Genomic DNA, 24,374 nt, shown 5'->3' with positions numbered 1-24,374 from the left:
TTAAAGCTCTTGTCTCTCAGTCGTAGTCCTTTTTTCTTGCTTTAGGCCATTAGAGCCACATTAAACAAACTCTGAACTGGCTTAATTAATCTCATTAGAAGACTTAAAAGCCTCTTGAGGAACAGTACTGAACAGAGAGCTTGGAGCTGTGGGCTTGACAGCACTCTGTAAAAGCATTATGGATTTTCTTTTTTTTTAATTCTTTTTCCAGAGGATAAACAAAGGATTAAAATGCAATGTTGACCCAAATATCCAGCCCCCAGACTAGCGATTTTTTTTTTTTTTTTTTTTCTCCGCTAAGAGTAATAGTTGGCTACAAAATAAAGTCCTGCTCACGGATCATTGTTGTTGTTGTTGGTTGTCTGTAGCTGAATCCTGTGTGACTAAAGGTAATTAGAGGGACATTAAAAGCAAGTAAATTCTTTTTGCTCCTAACAAAACAACAGGGCTGCGGCACAGATGTTCTGCTGTAAAGACGATGTAGTGACAAAGTACATAACTGTCTGGATCATAGATGACGTGGTGATAATGTCTAATATAATGTTCATCCAAATGGCTATGAAGTTTAAGGTTTAAGACTTTTTAAATAGTAGATTGATGCTTGTTTAGTGCTCTCATCAAAATTAATTCTTGATTTCCCAAATTGAGAACATTGTGACTGCTATCAACTGCAAGTCAGTTACTAACTACTGAAGTGGGTGAGCAGTATAGTCTCAAAACTTGCTTATAGGCAGTTAGTTGTGCAAAGAAGATGAAATGAGGAAATTACCGGTAATTTTCTGTTCATTTCCAACCAGCTGCCCCTAGCAGCGTTCCCACTATCAGGTTGGGCCAAGCCTTGAACGCACTAAAGCCCCAAGCTTCATTTCTCATACAGGAAAGATCATTCCTGTTCCTGTTGTCAGGTTCTGACCTGTCCACAATGTTGCATGGAGGAAACGTCACACCTCTATTCATTCAATGGGGTGGGATGTGTGTTAATGTCAAATTATTTAAGAAAAAGAAAAATCTTTTCATTAACAAACTGAACTGAATCACTTGCTGAAATGTCACAGTTCACGTGTGGACAAGGCAGCAAGCAGAGCTTGAACCAACATGATTGTTTTTCTTGAGATAAATGAGTATTGAATCAGTATCCAACAAAATCACAAACGCACACCTCCTGGTTTCCCGTCGCTTTCACAGACCTCAAAAAACCGAATGTACTTAAAGCCAGCACAAGTATTCAGTGAGAAACCAGCAGCTCACACTGCCAGATCATGGTCAACAAGTCCAAGAGCAGTGGCAAACTGTAGAGCAGTTAAAAAGACTGAATTTAAAGCCAGTATTCATCTCCAACATTCAATGAGGAAAGTTTTATAATACCAAGATTTTAAAGAGGATTCTTGTGTATGAAGGAAGCCAAAGATCATGAGCTGAGTCATGAACCGTTCAGCTGTGTTTCAGTTCATTGAGTTTGATCAGTGTTCTGATAAAGTACAGAACGATTCGGTGAGCAAATCTTTTGAAATTATGTTTTTAATGAAATTACTCTAGTGATTGAGCACACTGAAAAGAAGGGCCATGCCCATTACAAGGCTTAACAGCATGAAACGTGAAGGGACAGAGCAAGTGAACGCTGAGAGATGATGCAAAAGGTAACTGACGTTTATCTAAAACTTGTAAAACCCTCCTCCTACCTCCATATTCATTGAAAGTTGTTTGGATGCACAATAAGGGGAAGCATTGTACTGCAATAGTTGTGATGCAGCATTGGTTCAGTGACAAAGCATCAGTCAGACACGCGGACACCCTTTCTTCCTCAGTGTGAAAGTGACCTATTTTGCAATTAACTACTAGGGGTTAAAAAGGCCCGGGACATAAGCCGGTGCTGCATTGTGAAACACATTTTAAACGACAAACATTTTCGGTTCTTAGTTTTGAACCCTGGTTCTGAATAATTAAAACAATATTTTCAACACTTATGACAATTAAACTCCTTTTATAGTTTTTTGACTGTGGTGGAATATTGGATACTAAGAGCTTTATCTGTCAATCAGAGCTCTGACTAGAACTCTGATCAATATTCTAGAGCGCGATGCCGGGAAAAATCACTTTTTTTTCCATTTTCTTTGAGTGAGTCAGAGGCTTGTCGTCACTTGTCAGTCTCAATTCTCGTTCGTTTACAGATCGGTAGTAAGATATCAGTAATGTATGTGATGCTGAAAAGAGGTGCTTAACAATGTCAGATCTATATTGAATTTCTTTGAGCCTATTGGTGTTTAAGTGTTCCACTTTGAAACAGAGCAGTAGAGATCTCAAGTAGCAAGTTGACATGGCACTGAAGTTAGCTTCTGAATCACCGCAAGACCGCTGAATGGCGCTTTTATACTAGTACCTACTCAGCGCGACTCGACTCGCCACGCCTCGTCTCGCCTCCACTCGCCTTGTCCTCGTTTGTTTTTAGACACCCAGATGAGAAGTTGGAGTGAAGCTGCTGTTACGTATTTGATTGTGTGATCCAAACGGAGAAGACAACAACACTAAAGATGTAGAACCTGGAGGAGCTGATATATATTTGTTGCTTGGTCTGTGACTTGTGTTCGATATCAAGTTAAAAATGAGTGAAAGAAGCTTCAAGCGGTGGCGCTTTTTGGTGTCGGCGCTGATGAAAAGTCAGCTGGTAACCGCGAGCGGCTGAGAAGTGACCAAGCGCCTGGTAGATCTGGTCGTTCCTTATCGCCCGTCTGCATCCCTTTTTTAATTCTCTCCTAATAAGCCACCAGGTTTATGAACATCTGCACCTCGGAGTTGGATCACGAAACAGACTTTTGTTCTGCCATTGCCTGTTGAATAAAATCGCCGTGAGCCGCTCTTGCGCTGATTCCCGCTTCCTGATTCAAACGTCTGACGGCCCCGCCCCCCGACCAATCGGTGGCCTGTAGTGTGATGACGTCAGATACAGGGCCGACTCAGCACGCTCAGAACCTCGGCAGAATAGATACAGAAAAAGTATCTACTCTGCACGCCTTCACCCGCCTCCACCCGTAGTGTAAAAGCGCAAAACGGGGGCGTGGTGAGTCGAGTCGCGCTGAGTAGGTACTAGTGGAAAAGCGCCATTAAGGGCCGTTTCACGGCATCTTAGAGCAATAAGGCCTTAGACCAGGTCCAATTCAAAAACCACAATATTTACACTGCTCAAACTTGGATTAAATCTACTCTGAGATGGATAACATTTTTCCAAGATTAGAATTTAATCTCAGATTGAATGAATAAATAAAACGCATTCTATTTGTTTTTATTCTATTAAGAAAAATTTTAAATAGTTCCATTTCGCTGAGTTTTTACTGGTCCCAATATTACAAATATTTTGTAAAACAGCATTTTTTATTAAAAATAATCCCCAATTTTTTCTCATTTATATTACCATTGTTTTGTCTACAATTTCATATTCAAACCTCATATCGTGGAAGTAGTAGAGATGTTTGTTGATGGCGTTGAAGGGATTTTTTTCCCCCCTGTATTTTGTATTGACCCTCTTAGATGAACATAAATCGTATGAACACAAATCATTTGAACCTATTGGACCAGTAAGATTTTGATGCAACTACCTTTGATAAAGTTGGAGAATACACGAAATAATGATTTTCTTTATTCTCAGTCACTACCACCACAATGTAGCTTTAAAAAAAAAACCAAAGAAGCATACAAAAATGCAAGTAGCATCCCTTTTTTTATGTGCATCTTCTTCTTTTCTTTCTTTTTGTTGCATTCTACTCCTTTGTCTCCTTTTACGCCAGTGGCTGTTTGCAAACAGCAGAAAATGTGCATTACGGCCATCTCGTGGTCAGTGGTGTTATTTGTTCAGTCTCTAGCCCCTTTACATTGGCGACTACCCCGCGTTTAACACGCTGCCGTGCCCCTTTTACATTGACCGACGTGGGGTGGCACGTCAAGCTGGCCCATGAATAACTTTCCTCCGAGGGTACTCTTAACCGCGGGTCAGGTCTAATGTAAACAGAACTAAAGCGGGGTGGCGGATCGTGTACAGTACAACCCACCAAGGAAGGCTTTTATTTTTATTAGTTTTTTTAATTAATTATTATTATTTCAAAAAATAAGGAAATAGCTGATGAGAGTAACAGCAGCAGCAGCAGGAGGTCACAGGTAGGGCCCTTATTTGTTGACAGGTAACTGAGGAGACAAGGAGTTACTCAGCCTTGGACCTGAGGAAGCCATAAACTGGCGTTGAGCTGGGGGGGGTCGGCCCTGTCTGATGGGTTTATCCTGAATCCCGCTAATGGAAACACAGCTATAGAGGTTATCATTGGAGCATTTGTTTTTACTCAAATTTTCTCATAGCAATTTACAGATGACGGCCAAATCACGCTATTCTGCACCAGTTTTTAACAACGTTGGCTTCAGCTGGTTGCTAGCTCTTAATAAATCAACAGGTTAATTTAGTGATGAAACTTATGCTCAGTTGTTCTAAGCTCAATGGAAAGCACTAGGTATTAAATAGTGCTCTTATCCTTCCTTAATTAGAGTGATTTTTATTTATTTTTTTGGTTTGTTTGTAGGCATATGTAGGCTGTTTACTCTTTGTGATGAAATGGCAGTTTGAACATCAACCAGTCTCACATTTTTGTTCCAGGAGCAAACTCCTTTGTACATTCATCTTTTAGCACTGATTAAAATGCATATATTAGCTGTGAAAGTTGTCACAATATAGGTATTACATTTTTGTTTGGTTCATCTGCACATGCATGCTACTGTCATTTTTAAAACATGACTCATCTCCAATACATTTTCATTTTTGGATTGAGACAATCCTCCTGTTTTTAATCTGTCCAGTTGCTACCTTCTTATCCTTTTAGTTGATGCATATCATATGCTCACTGGATTAAAATGACACACTTCTTTGTTGAATAACGTTTTTGGTGCAAATCCTAGTTGAGAGGAGATAATAAAGTCTTACAAATAGACAATTTAGTCCCTTTATTCTCCAGTATATTTTGATTTGGATAATGTATTTTATTAATCTGTGTACAGCCCCATATTAAATCACTTAATACTGCAGCTAGCGGAAGCCCAAGCTTTGTATTTCAGCAGAAGTCTCATAAATATTTAACAATGTTTTCAAGGCAAAGTGCTACAAGGCTCAGGTTCAATACACATTTTATTGATCTGTTGACTAAACTGTGTAGGACCTAATGGGTGTACTCACACTCACAGTATCCCAGAAAGGAAGTCTTGTGGCTAGTCTTGTATTACCATCGTTGTGACCAGACATCTCTGGTGTCTGCCAAATGCTTTTGACTTAAGGGTGCAAAAATAAATCCCAACATACCCAAATACGGCATGATTATACTGTTTAAAAATAAATGACAAGTACATGAGACATTACTGTGTTTTTCTAACTTACTGACCCCATTTTTTTACGATCTTGAATTTTAATCCTGGAGAAAAGCCTGTCAAGTATACCTATTAATTGAAATACATTTAAATCTTTATAAATCCTTAAAGATAAACCGTATTGTTACATAATACCCTTCTGGGGATGGATGGATGGTTAGAGGAATCAATAAAATAACTTACAGTACAAGATATGCAAAAAGCAGTTGTACAAAATCTGACGCAAGTGAAGTAGAGATGTCTGATTTAAATCTCCAAACATCATCATGAATAAATCATTTTAGTTTATAGTTGGAGTCCTGTAAAAATGTCTTTGTGAAACACCCGTCTGGATATGGAGTCTGATGTCATAGTGTTTGGGCTATATAAAGCTTAAATCAGCTTTATCTAAAAAAGGTCTTAAAAAGATGTTACAAAGTGCCAGAATTACCAAGAGACGCTTTTCAAGCAGCACAGCATCCAAGTTAACATTGACATATGTTGACATGTCAGTGCTGCCTGCATGCCCGATATGTCAGGACTGGAAATGCTGCCACTATTTCTGCTACAACATGCAATGTTGTAATGAAAATTAGTCCCCAGTTCGGGACGAGTCCAATGTCAAAACTTTGGTTCCGACTGCAACATTTTGTTAGCAGGTCCTCCAAACCCTCCCATCAAGCCTCTGGGTAGTCCTGTTGAGCATCACTTCTGTAAACTATCTGAAGCTATCTATCTAAGCTCTATTGTCAGGGCAGCCTCCGTATTTTTTTTTCTCCGCCAGCCAGACTCTGAGCAAAACGAGAAAATAAACTTTGGGAGGCTTAGAGCTTTTAGCGTTGGAGAAAGAATGCCGTTATCAGGGTAGGAGGATGCTATTTGACTTGGGCTATTTGTTTCTGAGTTATGTACCTCCACATATAATAGTCACATTTGGAGAAAAATAGGTTTTCGCTTTGATATGATGACTTATTCTGTGTATATTGCAGGGGAAAATGTTTTTATCTTATAGTGCTTCCCCCTATAAAACATGTACTTTTCTCTGACGAGGTTAAGAAAGGCAAAAAAAATGTATCATATTTGGCTTCTTTTTTTTTCTTTTTTTGAGAAAACAAACTCAAATGTTCAGCTCAGTAAACCAGTTACAAGAGATCAACCAGATCTGGCCACTTTCTAAAAAGAAAGCCAATCTAATTAAATTAGTTGCCGCTCACAAAGACACTGCAAACATGCTTTCAGCTTTTAATGTTGAATTTCTTTGTCCAGATTTAAATTTGTGATTGTACAATAACAGGGTTTCCGCTGGGTTTTAAAAAGTATTAAAAAGTGATAAATGAAAATTGCCAAATTTAAGGCCATTAAAAGTGTTAAATTCACTGTCAGAGGTATTATTTTTTTTAAATTGGTATTATTTTTTACCTTTTACATTTTAAGCAGTCTATTTTATTGTCATTCACAAAGTGAAATAAATGTGAAACATCTGGTCAACATCAATGAGTCTATAAATCTGTTCTGTATAGTGTTCTATAGTTCAAAATCTGTATTAATGTTAAAATGTCCGTGATTAACACTTAATGTTGTGACAGTTTTTTTTTTTTTTAAATCTGAAGGTAGTGAAAAAGGTATTAAATTGGTATTAAATGTAACATAAGGATTGCTGTATAAACCCTGAATAAGCTTGTGTGCCTTTTTGTTTAACATCACATGTCAGAGGTTGCTATTTGTATTTTTCTATCTTTGCATTTCTATCTCCCAAATGCTGAGCACTGCACTGTTAAATACTTCTGAACATAAAAGCATGCACCAATTCAAGTTCACAGAGTTTCACAGACTGAGACCTTCTTTTGACGGCCAACCCTATTTATATTAAATTAGAAAAATAAATCAGCCAAAATACATCAGTGACTTTGATGTGGTCTAAAGATGTCCTTGCAGAGACTGGTTATATCAAAGGCACAGTTTCCTATTTGAGTGACTGAATACTAATTTCACTCTTGCCACGATACAGATTTGACTGTCCTATTGAATGGTCATCCAGTTTCAAATTATGCTGACACTTGAACTGCTACTGTGACCTCTTGCTCAGTGAAGGCAGACACACTAGGCCACATTCATGTTTGACTTCACTTATATTTGCTGAGTTATATGTAGCCGGTATACAGCTTTTGGACAGAAGCTCCAGTAAAAAAAAAAACACTTGACCTTTTAACTTGGACGTGTCCAAATTTCTTATGGCTTAGAGCTGGTATGGAAGTAAAGGTGAAAGTGTGTAGACAGCTAAATTGAAAAGAGTATAATTACAAAAATGGCTGAAGAAATGTAGTCTTGCATTGGGTCTCTGTTTTAAACACCAAAGATAACTACTGTGTTGCTATCGGATCTCATTGATGGTATTACCGTTGGATCCATCTGCATCAATCTCAACCATAGACTGTATGAAACAATGGATGAAGCATTCGATCACGTGACCCACTGGTTTCTGAAAACTGGTTTTGAAGCCTGTTTTTCTTGATGCGGGGCATCGTCATGTTGTTTTGGAAGCAGGCGGAAACACGCCCACCATATGTCAGTCAAAGTCCCAGCTCCTTCAGCCGAACCCCACCGAAATATCTGCTGAGGTGCCGTCAGACATTTACAGCGGGAAATATAGCATTGAACATGTCGACTCAACAGCGAAAACAAAAATGACTAATGCTTTTCGCCGACGCTGGGTTCATACAAACGGATGATTGCTTTGTGAAGGGCGGTAGGTTGATGATTGTGACAATGTCTAGCCAGTGGCTGAGCTGACTGCCAATCATTTTAGAAATACATTTATTGCTGGATATAAACACTCATGGCGTGGTACAAAAAAATTCACCCCCCTCAGAGTTGTCATGGGTGTGAAATCAAACGATAGGGACCAAAATAGTTCTGAATCAGGGTGTAAATATGTTTATTTCTGCTCTAAAGTTGGACATTTCAACATGGAGGTCAATGGAGATGGACTTGCTTTTGCAGCTAGTCTTTATTGGTCAGTTGAGGAACTGCAATGAATCTTAGTTCAGCACAAGCCTCGATGTGGAAGTAGGGTGGTTGGCGGTTGGTCTCAATTTTTTAGTCGAATGGCGATACTCGATATATATATATATATTTTTTTTTTCTGTGCCATAATTGGGGTTTCCCCCAAAGCATTATAGCATAGCATCTCTGTTAGCTTCATTTTTTTCTGAGGCAAACCCTTAAAAAACAGTCAGTTTTAATACAAAGCCTCGTGCCAAATGTCACACAGGTACCTTTATTAACAGTGGTCTGCACAATATCAAAATGTATAAAACAAATGAAATAAAAATAAACTGCCTGCATATATAGAATAAAAATGCTTCTTGAATAAAATAAAACAAATATCCCTTTCCTGCATAACAATTAAATTAAAATACACTGTGCAATTAATACAATGTAGACAGTAACAGGCAGACTTTTCCACTGAGGTTGACAATTGTGCAAATAACAAAACATTTGTGCAAATCTCAAATAAAACATTCAAGTCAATTTGTCACAAAATAAGCTATATCAAAATCATAAAAAAAAAAATAAATTTAAATCGATATAAACAATATTGTCTCGTACAATATCGCGTTTGAAAATATATCGATCAATATTAAAATCTCGATATATCGCCCAGCCCTAATTCAGAGTGAAGCATACTGGATATTGATACTATGCAGATGGCACTGTGTGCACCCCTCCACTAGGCTAGCAGTGGCTAGTTGTTGGAGATGATGCCAGATTTACAGAAATAGTGACATTTAGAGATGGATATTTTTTGACTGTAACTGTAACTTATTTGCATCTTGCAAACTGCTTTAAATAGGCTTACAAAATAAGCAAATTTCCCTTTATATTTGGTCCTTTATTTACCAGCCGATTTAATTAATTTGCATTTTGAAATGTTGACTTGCTTTCAGGCTGCACTTATATGGAACCGTATTGTTGTCTGATTGTTTTACCCTAAAGTAAGAAAAGCACAATTAATACTTTGTGCCATAAATATAATTCGTTTGTTCTTTTTTTGCCATCTATTCCACAAGCAGAATGTGAATTGTGTGTGTGTGTGTGGTCTCTTTTATTTTTTTGGTCTCTTTTATTCTGTCTAGAAATATTGAGCAGTGCTTTTGTTATTTTTGAAGACAAACCAGCCATGCAGAATTGAAGCCTAAATAAAACATTTATGTTCCTTCATAGTGACCACACTTACATGTAGCTGGCTGCACCTGATGTTCGTGGAGCGTTACTGCTGTGGTATAACTGGCAGAAGCAGTGGCTTAGCAGACAGTTTGACCCCCCCCCTGTCATTAGATTTTTGTCAAATGAAGAATATAGTGGCCAAAATTCCCACTATATTCACATTTTTAACAGAACTAGAAGGCTAACATGCACATTTTTTTTTCTCTTCAGCTGCCTCATATTACTATCCGTATTGTATGACCTATATATGTCAGTATGCATCTTTCCAACCCGCCAGCATTATTTTGAGAGATCTCACAAAATGCCTTTGAGATGTTTTGTCTTAATGCTTCAGAAGTCTCTATTCATGATCGCCACAGCTCTTTATTTCTCTTGACTGCAACAGATTTTACCGTAGCTTGTATTGTGTCACGATAACCTAAACAGTGACACATCCCCTGATGGTTGAACACTGCCAAAACTGAATTGTCCTCCAAATTGCGACAACGATTAATGAGGAGAGTTGAGAGCAACGCGCTGAGAGTGTAGTGAAACAGAGGGACTGTGGAGAGAGGCGAGAGCTGGTGGTTACAAAAGAAGCCCCACCACCCACTTCTTCCATGACATGCACATGTACCACTCTGAAGGAATTACTAAGGGCGTTGAGATGGTATCTAAATTATCCTCCTACACACTATTGCCTACTCTTAGCATGCGTTACCGTCCTCAAAGACAGCAGAGCAATTATAGGACAAAGACTGTACCTTTCCTGGCTTATAAATCGTTATGATTGCTCTCTTTCTCAGCTTGATACCATTTTTTTTCTTTTCTTTTTTTACCATATAGTCTTGGGATTATGAAGTTGTGTGCACAGTTAATTCCAGATTTATGTTGTTATAACCTGAAATAGGTTAGAATTTTAGTCTAGTGTAACAGTTTTTAATCTGAAAAGATGGAGCTCCTGGCTCTCTGACGGTGGCACGAAAGCTCGGTTCTTGTTCTCTCACTCAGCCCACTCCTGCAGAATTGACACAAATAACATCAAACGTGGGAGATCACTAACATTAATGAGGGAAGTGGGTTCATTTGTTATGTCATTACTACTGGAGCTAAACATTACTACGGATCAGGAAAGATTTAATTTGATCAAAGCCTTGTTGAGTTGCCTTGGAAAAATCAAACAAAGGCTTTTGTTTTGTTTTGAAAAGACTGACCTTGGAAGAGGAGGCCCTCTATCTCTCTTGCATTTACTTGCTAATTTACTCTATTCCTACATACTTATGGAGTCATGATTATGTTAATTGGTTTCACAAACCAGCGTTAAAAGAAAAATAAATCTTACAACATCTATTTAGAGAAGTCTGAAAGCAACAAAAGTAAAGGGAAGCATACAAAATGTGTCCCCAGGGTTCTCTGGTTCTCTGAGGGAGGTGTGACTTCAAGTTCAAACTGTCCAGAGATGGTTGTAAACACACTTTATATCCAATATCTGAGGTATATCAAACTTTATTTTACTGTTATTACTAAAAATCAACTGAATTGTGTATTTTTTTTCAGCTTATTAGGGAGCAATGAGTTTAATTACCCCCTTTCTTAATGTACTGTTGGTCTGTAAACTATAGGGTTTTCAATAATGAGACCACCTTTGTTTACCAATGGAGTTTTTACAGCATTCTTACTTTTCCTCAGATGTTGCCAACGGCAGCACGGGCTATAGACCTCCTCCCAGGACAAAGGAGGTGGTCATCAACGGCCAGACAGTCAAGTTGAAATATTGCTTCACATGCAAAATCTTCAGACCACCACGTGCCTCCCACTGCAGCCTCTGTGACAACTGTGTGGGTGAGTTATGATGTCTTTCTTCTGATGCAAGTTTTGAATTTTAAGGCTTCAATAGAATTACCACAAGCAGTCAAATCTGTCACCACAACATCCAGCTACCCTACTTTCCAGTTTTAGGTTCACATGTATTTTCAAAAGTAGTCTTATGGCAGTTTATGCATTATTTAGCCAGCTTTCCCATCGCAGCTGCACTTGTTAACACGAATGACGGCGCACAAACACACAAATCATATAATTTGGGCCATTCACGTTCACACCAGTTTTGCAAGGATTTTATTTGCTGGTGACATGAGCAAACTAATTATCTGGATGTTGATGCACGAATATACAGGGAATTATCTGTATACACAGCTTACTTGGAATAAGCATCAAGAGACACTTGTAGTGAGAACGACAACCTAGAAAGGTTGAGTTTTTCAGTTTTTGTGCATCAATGGAAGAGCAAAGACAGTCTGTTGTTAAAAGATAGAGATCCACAAACCTGTATGTCTTCCTCTACATGTTTGGTGTTTCTTGTATAAACATCTTCATACCTCCAGAGGCAGCAGTGCCTTTGAATGTCCAATGTTTCTTCAGAAGAGGGCCTGTTAGAGAAACTTTAAAGCAAAGATGAGGAAGTAGTCAACACAGGAAAAAGATGAGTAGGTGGTAATCAGACGCAGCAGATACACACTGGCAGGAAGGAAAATAGAAGCTATCAAAAAGATGGAAGAGCAGATTCTGATAAACGCAATGTATATTGTTAAATAAAATTACCTTTTCTGAGCATATTAAGTGGATGGTCAAATTCAAAAATGGAATCAGGGAAGTCTTAGCTTTTTCATCGATGTCCTGCGTAAACACAACCACTGATTTACAGTAATGAGCACACAGGAGATGCTTTAAAGAATTGTGCAAGATCTGACTTGGTAAAAATACTACAGACTTAAAAATTCAGACCCTTGCAAATAAGGTTTAGACACAGAGTTTAAATCTGACTTGTGAAATGCCAGCCAGGGATGGGAGGGAAATGAAAACAACAAACTGACATATAGTTGGACCGCCCATACAGGGATTGATAAACTCTGCTGATGAATGTAAGTTGTGACTGGGGTCTCTTATTTTTCAGCCTGGTTTCAAAGCCGTTAGTCTCCATCCAACATTAAGATGCTCTATAACCCGGTGGCAGATGGGCTTTTGTGTAGAACATGAAAAATGTAAAATAAAACAAAAAATATGACTACTTTTTTTCTTTTAACATAACATTACTGGGTCTAAAAATGGCATCCTTGAGAGGTAAAGTCCTTCAGAAATAAAAAAGCGAAGGGGTTTAAGTTTGTGAACGACTTGAACTCTTTTTTTAGGCAAAATTATTATCTTACTGTCTTTTAATGAGCAGCGTTGACATTTGCACATGAAATGGAAATAGGGATGACTGGACATTTGAAAAAAAAAAAAGGAAAGAAAGGAAAAGTGGTACAAGGGCTTTCCTGTCTCTCTCGTTCCATCTATGCTGCTGTAAAAGCCAGGGGATAACACGCTCTTAAATAAGTCAGAAGCCAGAATGGATCGGCCTTCCCTGGTGGCCGTGGATGGTGTAAATATGGTAGTCACTTCCTTTAAGTTCAGTCCACTATCCCCTTGAGAGTGATGGAAGAAGCTTACGAGAGCTCAAAATGACGATACACACACCACTTCCCTTGTAGTTATGTGCTGTTATTTCCTTTATACCGGAGGATAAAATGGTCAGACTGCGTTTTAAGTCTGTAAGTCTCCATGAATACTGCTGCTTATTTGTGCGAAGAGAGGGGTGGAAATCAGTTATATTTAAGGGCAATTTTAATGCTCTTTGCTGTTATTTACTCGTTTTGATGTAGATGACGCTTCAATAATCCCCTTGGGGGAATTATGTTATGTAAGCAGAAATTTAATACATCAAAAGAATACTGGCACATAAAGAAGATTGTATTAGATCATTATGAAACTGCAGCAGTATCTCAAGCTCATGGTTTCATTTCAAAAAGCACCACCATCAGAGGTATAATGCCACAGAGTTTGCAGACCTTCTTACACACCTTCTTTTAGCTGTTGGCTCCACCACCTTTCACATTAAACTAAAATATTTAAACAGAAGGAAGGTGTCTGGCATTGTTTCTCAAATATCAAATGAGAATTTTGGTAAAATTGCATTCTTGGGGCTTCCGGTTGGTGAGCAGATGGAGTAGACGCGTTTCGCGAGTGCTCCCTGAGTGCCAAACTTTTTAAACCACCAAGCCCTCAAACTTTCAAACTTTTTCCTTTAAAAAGGATTCCCTGTTTTTCTTTTTTTTTTTTTTGTCTCGAACGAGCCCACTTACCTCCGAGATGGCTTCGAAGAGCGGCAAGTCGGGCAAAAAGGACGAGGCTGGCGCTGTCTTAACCCTGGCGGCCATTACCACGTTGCTGGAGGAACACCGCGCTGCCCTGGCCGCCGAGTTCAAAAATACTTTCAGTCAGCTCGACTCCAAACTCGACCAAACGCGGCTCGCGGTCGAGGACCATGGCCAACGTGTTTCGTCCCTTGAACTCGCCACAGAAGACCTCAGCCAGCGAGTTACGGACCTTGAAGGCATCTGCTCGACTCTACGGGATGATAATGCTCGGCTAAAGGCTAAGGTGGTGGATTTGGAGAGCCGAAGCAGAAGGCAGAACATCCGGATCCTGGGTTTACCTGAGTCTACTGAGCTCGGGTCTCCAACGGCTTTCTTCTCCAAGCTGCTGTGTGAGGTGTTCGGGAATGATACGCTGCCGTCACCGCCAGAAATAGACAGAGCGCACCGCTCTCTCGCCGCCAAGCCGGCCCCGGGACAGAGACCGCGTCCGGTCATCATCCGCCTTCACCGGTTCCAGACCAAGGATATCCTCGTGAGGGAAGCGCGCCGGAGGGGAAAGCTGGAATTTCGCGGCCACCCCATCCGGGTCTTGGAGGATTACAGCCCCGAAGTTGCCAGCCAACGAGCGGAATACAGCGGAGTTATGTCGGAGCTATATCACCTGGGTCTGAAGCCGGCTCTGCTCTTCCCCGCCCGGCTCCGGCTCACGCTGTCCGGGGGGGTCAGGAAGTGGATCGGCTCCGTGGATGAGGCGCGCAAATTCATCACGAGTCGCAGCAAATCCTCAAACCCGCCGTAATGGGACTGTTGGAGGCTTTCACGGCTCCGCCTGCAGCCCGGTGTGGTTCACTGGCGCTCACTGACTGACTTTTTTTTTTTTCCTCTCTCTTTTTTCACGTGAGTCATTACAATATTCCTGAGGGGAGGGTGAGTACCCCGCGACAAACATTTTTGTTTTTCAGTCTTTTTTTTTTTTTTTTTTGCCTGAAATCTTTTAGTTTTCATTTAAAACCTTATTTTACTCTGTTGTTAGTTTGACTGCCCCTTTGCAAATATTATTAATTTGCAGTTCTTTTTGGCTATTTGAGGGAAGGGGGAAAAAAGGGAAAAATAATTGCTGGAGAGGGAGAGAAAAAAGCGAAAAAATAAAAGCTTTTCCAATTTACCTATAAGTTTTGTAATAATTGTAAGCTGTTAACCTTACTTTTACGCTGTTTAAGTCGGAAGTTTTATATTTTACATTTTTGTACAGATATTTCTGGGCTCTTATCGGGACTTCCAAGTCAAGATTTGAGAGGGTATTTCTTTTTTTTTATTTATATCTACACGTTTTGAGGTGCTAATTTCATATATTCATGATGCGGGAGCAAAAGCTATTAGTGTGTAGGACAGGAAGATGTGTTATTGCACTATGTTTGTTTTGAAGAGCTTGCTGCTTTTTTTTTCTTTTTCTATAGCAGCTGTCTTATTTGGGGTGGGTGGGTCGGGGGGATATGTCACTGCCAGACACTTTGCATTAATTCTTTTCAACTCCTTACTTAATGTGGGTCACATTCAGCCTCCTTTCCGTTTTCTTTTTTTTTGCCTAGGTCATTGTGCTCACCTCCTAATTTTTCTTCTTAAATATTATGAATAGATTCTTGAAGCTGGTGAGCTGGAATGTTAAGGGTCTGAATCACCCTGTTAAAAGGAAAAGGGTCTTCTCACATCTAAAACATCTTAAAACAGAAATAGCCTTTCTACAAGAAACTCATATTCGCAGTTCTGATAATAGCCGCCTGTTCCCGAGGTGGTCAGGGCAGGGATTTCACTCCTCCTTTCAAGCTAAGGCCCGAGGAGTTTCAGTTCTGATCAGTCAGGATGTTTCATTTGAGCAGCACAACGTGATTTCTGACAAGTTTGGTCGCTACGTGATCGTTTCTGGGAAATTATTCAATACATTGGTCGTACTTGTGAACGTTTATGCCCCTAATTCAGATGATGCAGTCTTTTTTGAACGACTGTTTTCACTGCTCCCTGACCTTAATACATATTCTCTCATACTGGGTGGTGATTTTAATTGCTGGCTTGACCCAGTCCTAGACCGATCCTCTACCAACCCCGGCACAGCAAGTAAGTCAGCCCGTCTTATTCAGGCGTTCCTTTCTGACTACAGTGTTTGTGATGTGTGGCGTTCTTTACATCCATGTGACAGGGAATACTCCTTTTTCTCACAAGTGCACCACACATACTCGAGGATTGATTATTTTTTTATTGATAATCAACTGATTCCCCTGGTTCATTCCTGTGCTTATCAGAGCATTGTCATTTCCGACCACGCTCCTGTGGTCCTAACCATGTCCCTTCCTGACTTACCTCAAAGAGACAGACAGTGGCGATTCAATTCAACTTTGCTGTCGGACAGAAATTTTGTTAAATTAATGGAAACGGAAATAGCCTTTTTCCTATCCACGAATATGACTCCAGGAATGTCTAGTCTAACTGTCTGGGATTCCCTCAAGGCTTATCTCCGGGGACAGATTATATCCTACACTGCTAGGGTGAGGCAAAAATCTTATAGGGAGCGATCAGACCTTGCCCGCCAAATCAAAGAGGTCGATGAAGAATATTCTCGGACTAAATCCCCAGATCTTTACAAAAAGCGTCTAGAACTTAAAACTAAATTTGACCTGCTCACCACTCACCCAATTGAACAGTCACTTCTGAAAAGTAAAACCAGGTTTTATGTTTATGGAGACAAATCTGACAAATTATTAGCCAACCAACTTAAAGGCTCTAAGGCTAAACAAAATATTTCTAAGATTCGTTTACCAAATGGCCATGTAACTACAGATCACTTACTCATAAATGAAGCATTTAGGGACTTTTATACCCAGCTATACACCTCGGAATCTCAGACTGATCGAGATGAGATTGCGGACTTTTTAAATAGTCTTAGTATTCCCAGTCTTTCACCAGATCTAAGGAAGACATTAGAAGAACCGATATCCCTGATGGAGATAACTCGAGCCATTTCTTCACTGCAGTCGGGTAAATGTCCTGGCCCTGATGGCTTCCCGGCGGAATTTCTAAAGAAATTTTCTACTCTGCTTTCCCCACTGCTATCTACAGTTCTTTCAGAATCCTTCAGCCACGGTTCCCTCCCTCCTTCTTTTTCAGAGGCCTGTATCACCCTCATAGCTAAAAAAGGGAAGGATCCTACTGAATGCGCCTCCTACAGGCCCATCTCCCTCTTAAACACAGATGCTAAAATCCTAGCTAAAGTCCTAGCCCATAGGCTGGAGAATGCCCTCCCCACAATTATATCTGAAGACCAAACTGGCTTCATTAAAGGTAGGCAGTCTTACTTTAACACAAGGCGACTGTTCAATATTATCTACTCTGCCTCTGAGGCTATCCCTGAATGCGTTGTCTCTCTGGATGCAGAGAAAGCATTTGATCGTGTCCAATGGGATTATCTCTTTGCTGTGCTGGACAGGTTTGGTTTTGGTCCGAACTTTGCTCTGTGGATTAAACTTCTATATTTACACCCAACAGCCTCAATTCGTACTAACTCTCAACGGTCAAAACCATTTAATCTGCATCGTGGAACCCGTCAGGGGTGCCCCCTTAGTCCCATGCTTTTTGACATGGCTATCGAACCGCTTGCCACAGCGCTCCGATCTTGTGAGGATGTGTCCGGTATCTGGAGAGGTGGCAGGGAACATAAGGTCTCGCTTTATGCCGATGACCTCTTGCTTTTCATCTCTCACCCTCTGGCCTCATTACCCCCTGCGCTGTCACTTCTCAGTCAGTTTGGGAAACTCTCAGGCTATAAACTGAATCTCAGCAAAAGTGAGCTTTTCCCTACCAATCTCGAATCGCATGCTTTAGACCTTTCCAATTTTCCCTTTAAAATCGTAAATGACAAATTCTCCTATTTAGGCATATCTGTGACAAGGAAACACAAAGACCTGCTCCAAGAGAATCTTATCTCATTGTTAAATGAGATCAAACAAACCCTTACACAATGGTCACCCCTGTCAATGTCTCTTGTGGGTCGCATCAATTCAGTTAAAATGACCATTTTACCTAAATTTTTGTACCTTTTCCAGACCTTACCACTCTTTATTCCTGGTTCTTTTTTTCAGTCCCTTGACTCAGTTATATCTTCATACCTATGGCGGGGTAAACGGCCACGTTTGAACAAAACTCACCTTCAAAAAATTAAGTCTGCAGGTGGTCTGGCCCTCCCAAACTTTCGTTATTATTATTGGGCTGCTAACCTGCGCTGCCTTGCATTCTGGTCCTTCTACTGCGACGGCGCTGACCGCCCTGACTGGGTGGCGATGGAGTTACATCCAACTGATGACCTGTCAATTCCTGCCCTACTCGGCTCCTCACTTCCACTTCCTTCACTTAAATCAATCAAAAACCCAGTGGTTAAACATTCTCTTAGAATTTGGGCCCAATTTAGGAAGTTTTTTGGTTTTCACAGCTTCTCTCTTCTTAGCCCCATTGCATCAAATCACTCTTTCAAACCATCCCTTGAGGACCCCACCTTCCAGGAATGGCACAGGAGGGGTATGACTTGTTTTAGAGATATGTTCATAGACGGCACCGTGGCATCTTTTGAGCAGTTAAGTAGTAAATTCAGCCTTCCAAAATCACATTTCTTTAGGTATCTTCAGGCTAGACATTTTGTTCTTTCCCAGACACCCAGCCCTGGTGCATCGATAGGCTTGACCACAGTTGACAAAGTTCTTGCCACAGACCCATTCAAAAAGGGGCTCATTTCGTCTTTCTATGGCATGTTGCTGGATCTTAGGAGTGCCCCTACAGATAAACTCAAAGCAGCATGGGAGCAGGACTTAGGGCTTCCCTTATCAGAGGATACCTGGGAGTCTATACTCAAACTGGTTAATACAACCTCCCTGTGCGCACGTCACTGCTTAATTCAGTTTAAAGTGGTACACAGGGCTCATATTTCCAAGGCAAAGTTATCCTCCATGTACCCAGATATTAGTCCATACTGTGTAAGATGTAAAGTAGCAGAAGCCTCTCTCATCCACATGTACTGGTCCTGCCCATGTCTAAACAAATACTGGATGGAAGTATTTCATACTCTCTCTCTGGTGCTTAAAATCAGATTAGAACCAAACCCACTGACTGCCCTGTTTGGGGTCATGGAGGGAGGAAGGAAGTTAACCACTGCACAGGGGCACACTTTGTCTTTTGCCTCCCTTTTGGCTCGTCGGGCAATTCTGTTCAGGTGGAAGGATCCCTTCCCTCCTACTCGTGCACAATGGCTGGAAGACATCATGTCCTGCTTAAAACTGGAGAAAATTAGATACTCGCTTCAGCAATCAAATAAGTTCCAGAAAGTGTGGGGACCTTTTCTAGAAGCATTCCAGACCCTGTGAACTATACTTCATATTTCTTTTGTATTCCTAGTGCAGGCTTTTAATGTTAGAATGACCTCATATTGTGATTAGTAATCTGGCAGTGACATGGGAGGGATTAGTTTGGTCTGTAGTTTGTTTTTGTTACTATTTTATGTTTTTTCATACTGTTTAATTGTTTTTTATATTTTGTACACTGGTGTATGCTATGATTAACATGCCTCAAAATATTTGTAATTGACATTCAGCATTTCACCTGTTTTACTTTGTGAAAATTTTAATAAAAAGATCTTGAATTAAAAAATTGCATTCTTGTCTTCACCGTTACAGCTCTCAAAAGGGGGTAATACTCTCGTCTTCCCTTTTAATATAGTTGGTCAGTTCATATTAAGCACCAATGGCAAGACTCTTCTGATAATGAGATTTGACTAGTCATAGTAGCTATCTCCTCCCTGTGGCTAGATGCTCTGGTTCCCAGACACATTTCATCCAGGCATTGATCAGTGAAGACAAAAGCGGGTCATTTCGCCTCACTAAGCTAATAATGGCTCTGATTAATTAGTTAAGTAGCTCCCACTGTGCACAGCCAGTAGTGCAACCACTAACATTGCACTGTGGCACAGAGGCTGATTAGATGGCAGAACCATACTCTTGTGTGGTCAGTGAAACTACATGTATGATGGAGCTGTTTGTCTGAATCCATTGTGGATGCTTCACTGTGCTACACACTAAATGTTATAATCTGTTCCCTTGTTACTTGTGATTTCTTAGGTGTCATCAAATACTTTTAGATTGAGGCCTTAGCAGCACAGCTTTATATGTCCACCCATCAAAGAGCTTGTGTGACCCCCTCAGTCCTTCTACAGTGACAGTGGACGTTTTTCACCCTGAGACAGTCATGCCAGCCTGTATTGACTAGTTGTTATAAATAGCTACTTTGCACTATGTGAAACATTTTTATAATGTTGTGACAAGACCCAGAGGGACACTTCCTCTAATTTCCCACCACTCTCAATTTAAACTGTGTGTACTTAAGGAGCTTTGTTATGTTTTTAAAACTTCATGAAGTTTGTTTAACAAAACCTGGTTGACAGGAGATTTGTGGTAGGAAAAAAAAGAAAACTGGGATTTCTCAGCTAATTGTAACTTACTTTTGTATCTTCTGGGCTTTTCAATGTTTGTTTTGTTGTTTTATTTATTGTTATACCCAACAGAGGGATTTCAGACAGTAGAACAAGTATCACTGAAACAATAATTAGGTGACACAAAAGAAAATACTTTACTTGTCTTTTATTTTCGTTTACAAACTAAACCGCTTCTTCTTTTTCTCGATGTCCACGCAGAGCGTTTTGACCACCACTGTCCCTGGGTGGGGAACTGCGTAGGAAAGAGGAACTACCGTTTTTTCTACATGTTCATCCTCTCTCTCTCCTTCCTCACCATCTTCATCTTCGCCTTCGTCATCACACACATCATTTTACGTAAGTAGCTCGGGGAAAATGGGCCATGTGCTGTCAGGCACGGTGCAGACGCACACTCCTTCTGGCTGTGCTCTTGTGTGCTTCAAACCAGCAGGTTGTAAGTGGGCGGTGTGAAAAGCTGCAGCTTTCTGGCTCGTTTCCACATTTCCAGCTGGGAGCCGGCAGTGGACCGTTGGACTCACTGTCCCCGTGCATGTGCATGTGCATGTTGAAGTGATAGTCAATGGATCATGTTGAATAATATGGGGCAAGAGTAATGACTGCTACACATTTAGTTGCTCTCCCTCCCTTTGATTGTAACATGCTGTGTTGAGTGCAAGGGCCGACACATTTGGTTAAAGGTTTTCATTTAATATTAGCAAATTATTCATTGCTCAGTTTTAGAGTATGTATACCACGCACAGCTGATACGACCTGCATTAAAATGCCTGAATGAAGGCTGGTTGTAGTTTTCTTCTGCTTATCATCGTAGCATTTCACTTATTACAATACATTCAATAATAAAAGATTTCAAACCCTACTCAATAACTGCTGCGTAAAGCAGCATAAAGGTAGCCTGGACCTATTCTGTAATCTTTCATACAGCTCTGGTCTCCAACGTAACACTTGGAAGTTAACAGGAATCCCAAATGAAGTGGATTTAGCTCACTTCAGCATGTTGACTCTTTAAGCAATTTTGGTTAAAGAGGCCTGCTGAGGGGGAAAAAAGGCTGCAAAGCTCTCATAAGGACAACATACTTTCAGGTCTTTTTGTTTTTCTTTTGTTGCATGCACAGATTTCTACATTTAGGTGACGTAACTGCTAGCTCTTACACATATGTCCTTTGATCCTGTTTATATAGCTCTTTTTCGGTATTGTTAACTGACACCTCATTTTAGTCTATTGACTAAAATGTTTTTAGTCAATAGTTTTTCCGCAGTGGTTTTAATTTCACTGTATGAAAAACATCTGGAATACGGAGACAGGCATCGAGCCCCAGTCCTTCTGATTGGCTAATCTCCTGCAGTATCATCACAGACTTGAGAGACATAGAAAACATGAAGATACATTGTTCAATCCTCTTCATCAACCTGTTGGAAAAAACCCTGCTTGCTTCACTAGAAGTGGCTTCTATCATGATGTAAGGTTAATGACTAGAGAGAGACGTGTCTGTCTAATGCTGTAACTGATAAATATCAGTCATAAAAGTCAATCAATAGAAAACTCTTGAAGCGTTTTACCATCTGTCACCTGTCATGTAACGTTGAGCAACTATAACTTCAAAGTTCCTCCTAAAATAAGAATATTGATTAATGATCACAAATCGATCTGAAACTGGAAATTGTGTCCTCTAAACTCGGCTTAATGGAAACCGCCTCTCTGTGTTCACAGGCTCACATCAAGAAGGATTCCTCAAGGCGCTTAAAGAAAGTCCTGCCAGATATCCTTTCACTGAACTCCGACTGGCATTTCCTGTTGTGCACAGCGTTCTGTGAGGGTTTATCAGATTTTTGCATTATTTGCTTGTTCATTGTCTTGATATAATGCACAGACCTGCTCGGGCACCACTGGCATCTTGAATTATTCAAGTTTCCTCAATTTCCCCTAAAAAAAAACAAAAAAAAAAACAAACAAGTTAATGTACAGACGAAGATGGAAATAGTTGTGCAAAAACAAATAAATTTAACTCACATGACCATTGATATAAATAATGTGCTGTTTGTCCGCTTGGAGAACGAAATGCCCAATTCCTCCCTCAACAGCTCCCATCTGCAAGTTCAGGCTGACCTTTTTCCCTCCAACTTTACAGCCGTGTGTACTTTAGTCTTCAGTTTAGTCAGTAGGAGTAGCTTCAGCTTCTCTTTCCAATGGTCCTACATTATAGATAGTTGTCTGTACTAGCCCTGTGTGTCTGATTACTCTTGTCTCGTCTGGCTACAGCAGAACACAAGAAAGCTCTGATCACCACATCTCTTTACTGATACTCCACTCTTTGATTTCATCTGGCTCTAACTCACCACTTTCCCTTTAGAGAGGTGACCTGAGACTTTGTTAGTCGAGGTGGTAAACAGCACTTGTCTGGGACTCGTTTAGCTTTAGCTGTTACCAAAACACTGCAGGACAGCTTGTTTACTCAGCAGAACACCGTAGACAATAACTTTGACTGTGTTAAATCCACACAACTCAAATGTTTAACGCTTTCATTTCAGATAAGTTAAGTGTCTGACCCTTTGACGTCAGTATCTTCCCGTATATTTTATGCATTGTGGTTGGTTTACTAGAAACAGCTGAACTTGAGGTTCATTTGTTTTTCTTTTAATCAAAAAGAACCATAAAACACCCTGTGACTATTTATGGTGGCCTATAAAAAGAAGTGATTCAAAATACTGCTGATTTATCACACTTAGATAACACTACAGGCATCTGATCCAAGTTGTTCTGGTGATTCAGAATCAGAATTGATTGACTCCAATTGATACCCGATACTAATTCTTAGCCACAAAACAAATTCAGACACAGTCCCTCTCTTTTTTCCTCCCTCGTCTCTGAGGCTGAATGAGATAACATTCTCTGACTGAGAAATATGTGCCAAGCCAGGGTGATAACATCCTGTGTCCTACAGGACTTTTTAATAAGGAAGAATTGCAGTCGATGATATCGTTGCAGCCTTTTGTACTAGAAGAATGATGGCAGGTTTTGTCCTTGCCCTCAGGTGGAGGATATTACAGAGTCAAAACGATGGCGATTAAGAGAGCAAAAAAGGGGGAAAGCAAAAGTATTTCGTTGATTTTTCAATTACAGTTTAAACGCTGACCCAGTGGGTTTTGACTGTGTCCTTGGGCATGTATTTGAGGAACTAAACGGTAAATTTGTTGTGTCATTTTATGAACAAAACAATATTTTAGAGACTATAAAGATTTAGTTCATGTGCTGAGGTCCACTTTAGTTCATGTTTATAAATGTAAAAGCGTTCCTCTTAAACAGTGTCTGGATTTTGTGATTTATGTGGCCCACAAAAAAAGGAGCAGCGTTCTACAGTCGCAGCCAAATGAACTGGTAACGGGGGGTTACTGGCAAGATGAGGCCAGCCCTCAGGCAATAGGGCAATATGCTAGCTGCTAAAACTGCATTTTTGCATCAGTGCTGCTTCCATAAGTGTGTGAATAGCTGTATATGAGCTTTCATAGCATTGTCTGCTGCTCCAAATGCGAGGACAGCTTATATTAAAATCAAATGTAAAGTGTTATTCTTTAACCTAATGCTGTTACTGTGCTGGAGGTGGTTGTGTGCTTCTTCTCCGTTTGGTCCATAGTGGGCCTCTCAGGCTTCCACACCTACCTGATCAGCTCCAACCAGACCACCAATGAGGACGTGAGTATGCACGCACCGCTCACAGCTGTAGCTCCCATCTCGGTCAGCCATTTAATTATTTTCCTCTTCAGTGCAGTCTGGTTCCTCTGGATTACAATTGTGATCTAAGGCAGTGGTCCTCAGCCTTTTTTCAGTGATGTACCCCCTAACCAGCGCAAAGCACTTTTGGTTGTAAAAAAAAAGACCTAAAACAGAGCACTGTGCCATCAGTAACTGATTTATTAAACATAAAATATTGCTGCTATGCTTCAACCACGACTCCATCGTTGGTCCAAGTGATTGACAGGTGAAGCCAGGTGGCATTGACAGGTTAGGTGGAACCATCCTGATGTGGGGGATACTCTGTGGTTTTAGGATAATAAGTTGAATAGCCTACTCCTGAAGATAA

General features: G+C 40.3%; 1 protein-coding gene across 4 annotated transcripts in view; it reads left to right on the top strand.

The window, feature by feature from the left end:
• The window catches only part of zdhhc14 (zinc finger DHHC-type palmitoyltransferase 14), a 57,706-nt gene that overhangs the window by 21,594 nt on the left and 11,738 nt on the right, over positions 1 to 24,374 (top strand). For all 4 annotated transcript variants that reach the window (XM_061744332.1, XM_061744333.1, XM_061744330.1 and 1 more), the window contains exons 4-7: positions 11,269 to 11,421; positions 20,497 to 20,634; positions 22,007 to 22,055; positions 23,884 to 23,986. In XM_061744332.1, coding sequence (XP_061600316.1) covers positions 11,269 to 11,421; positions 20,497 to 20,634; positions 22,007 to 22,055; positions 23,884 to 23,986 — 443 coding nt within the window. The remainder of the gene's footprint in view (positions 1 to 11,268; positions 11,422 to 20,496; positions 20,635 to 22,006; positions 22,056 to 23,883; positions 23,987 to 24,374) is intronic.

This window comes from Cololabis saira, chromosome 16, assembly GCF_033807715.1.
Source record: "Cololabis saira isolate AMF1-May2022 chromosome 16, fColSai1.1, whole genome shotgun sequence".
NCBI classification, from domain to species: Eukaryota; Metazoa; Chordata; class Actinopteri; order Beloniformes; family Belonidae; genus Cololabis; species Cololabis saira.
Note: the sequence above shows the minus strand (reverse complement) of the source record. Positions and strands in the feature narration are given on the sequence as shown.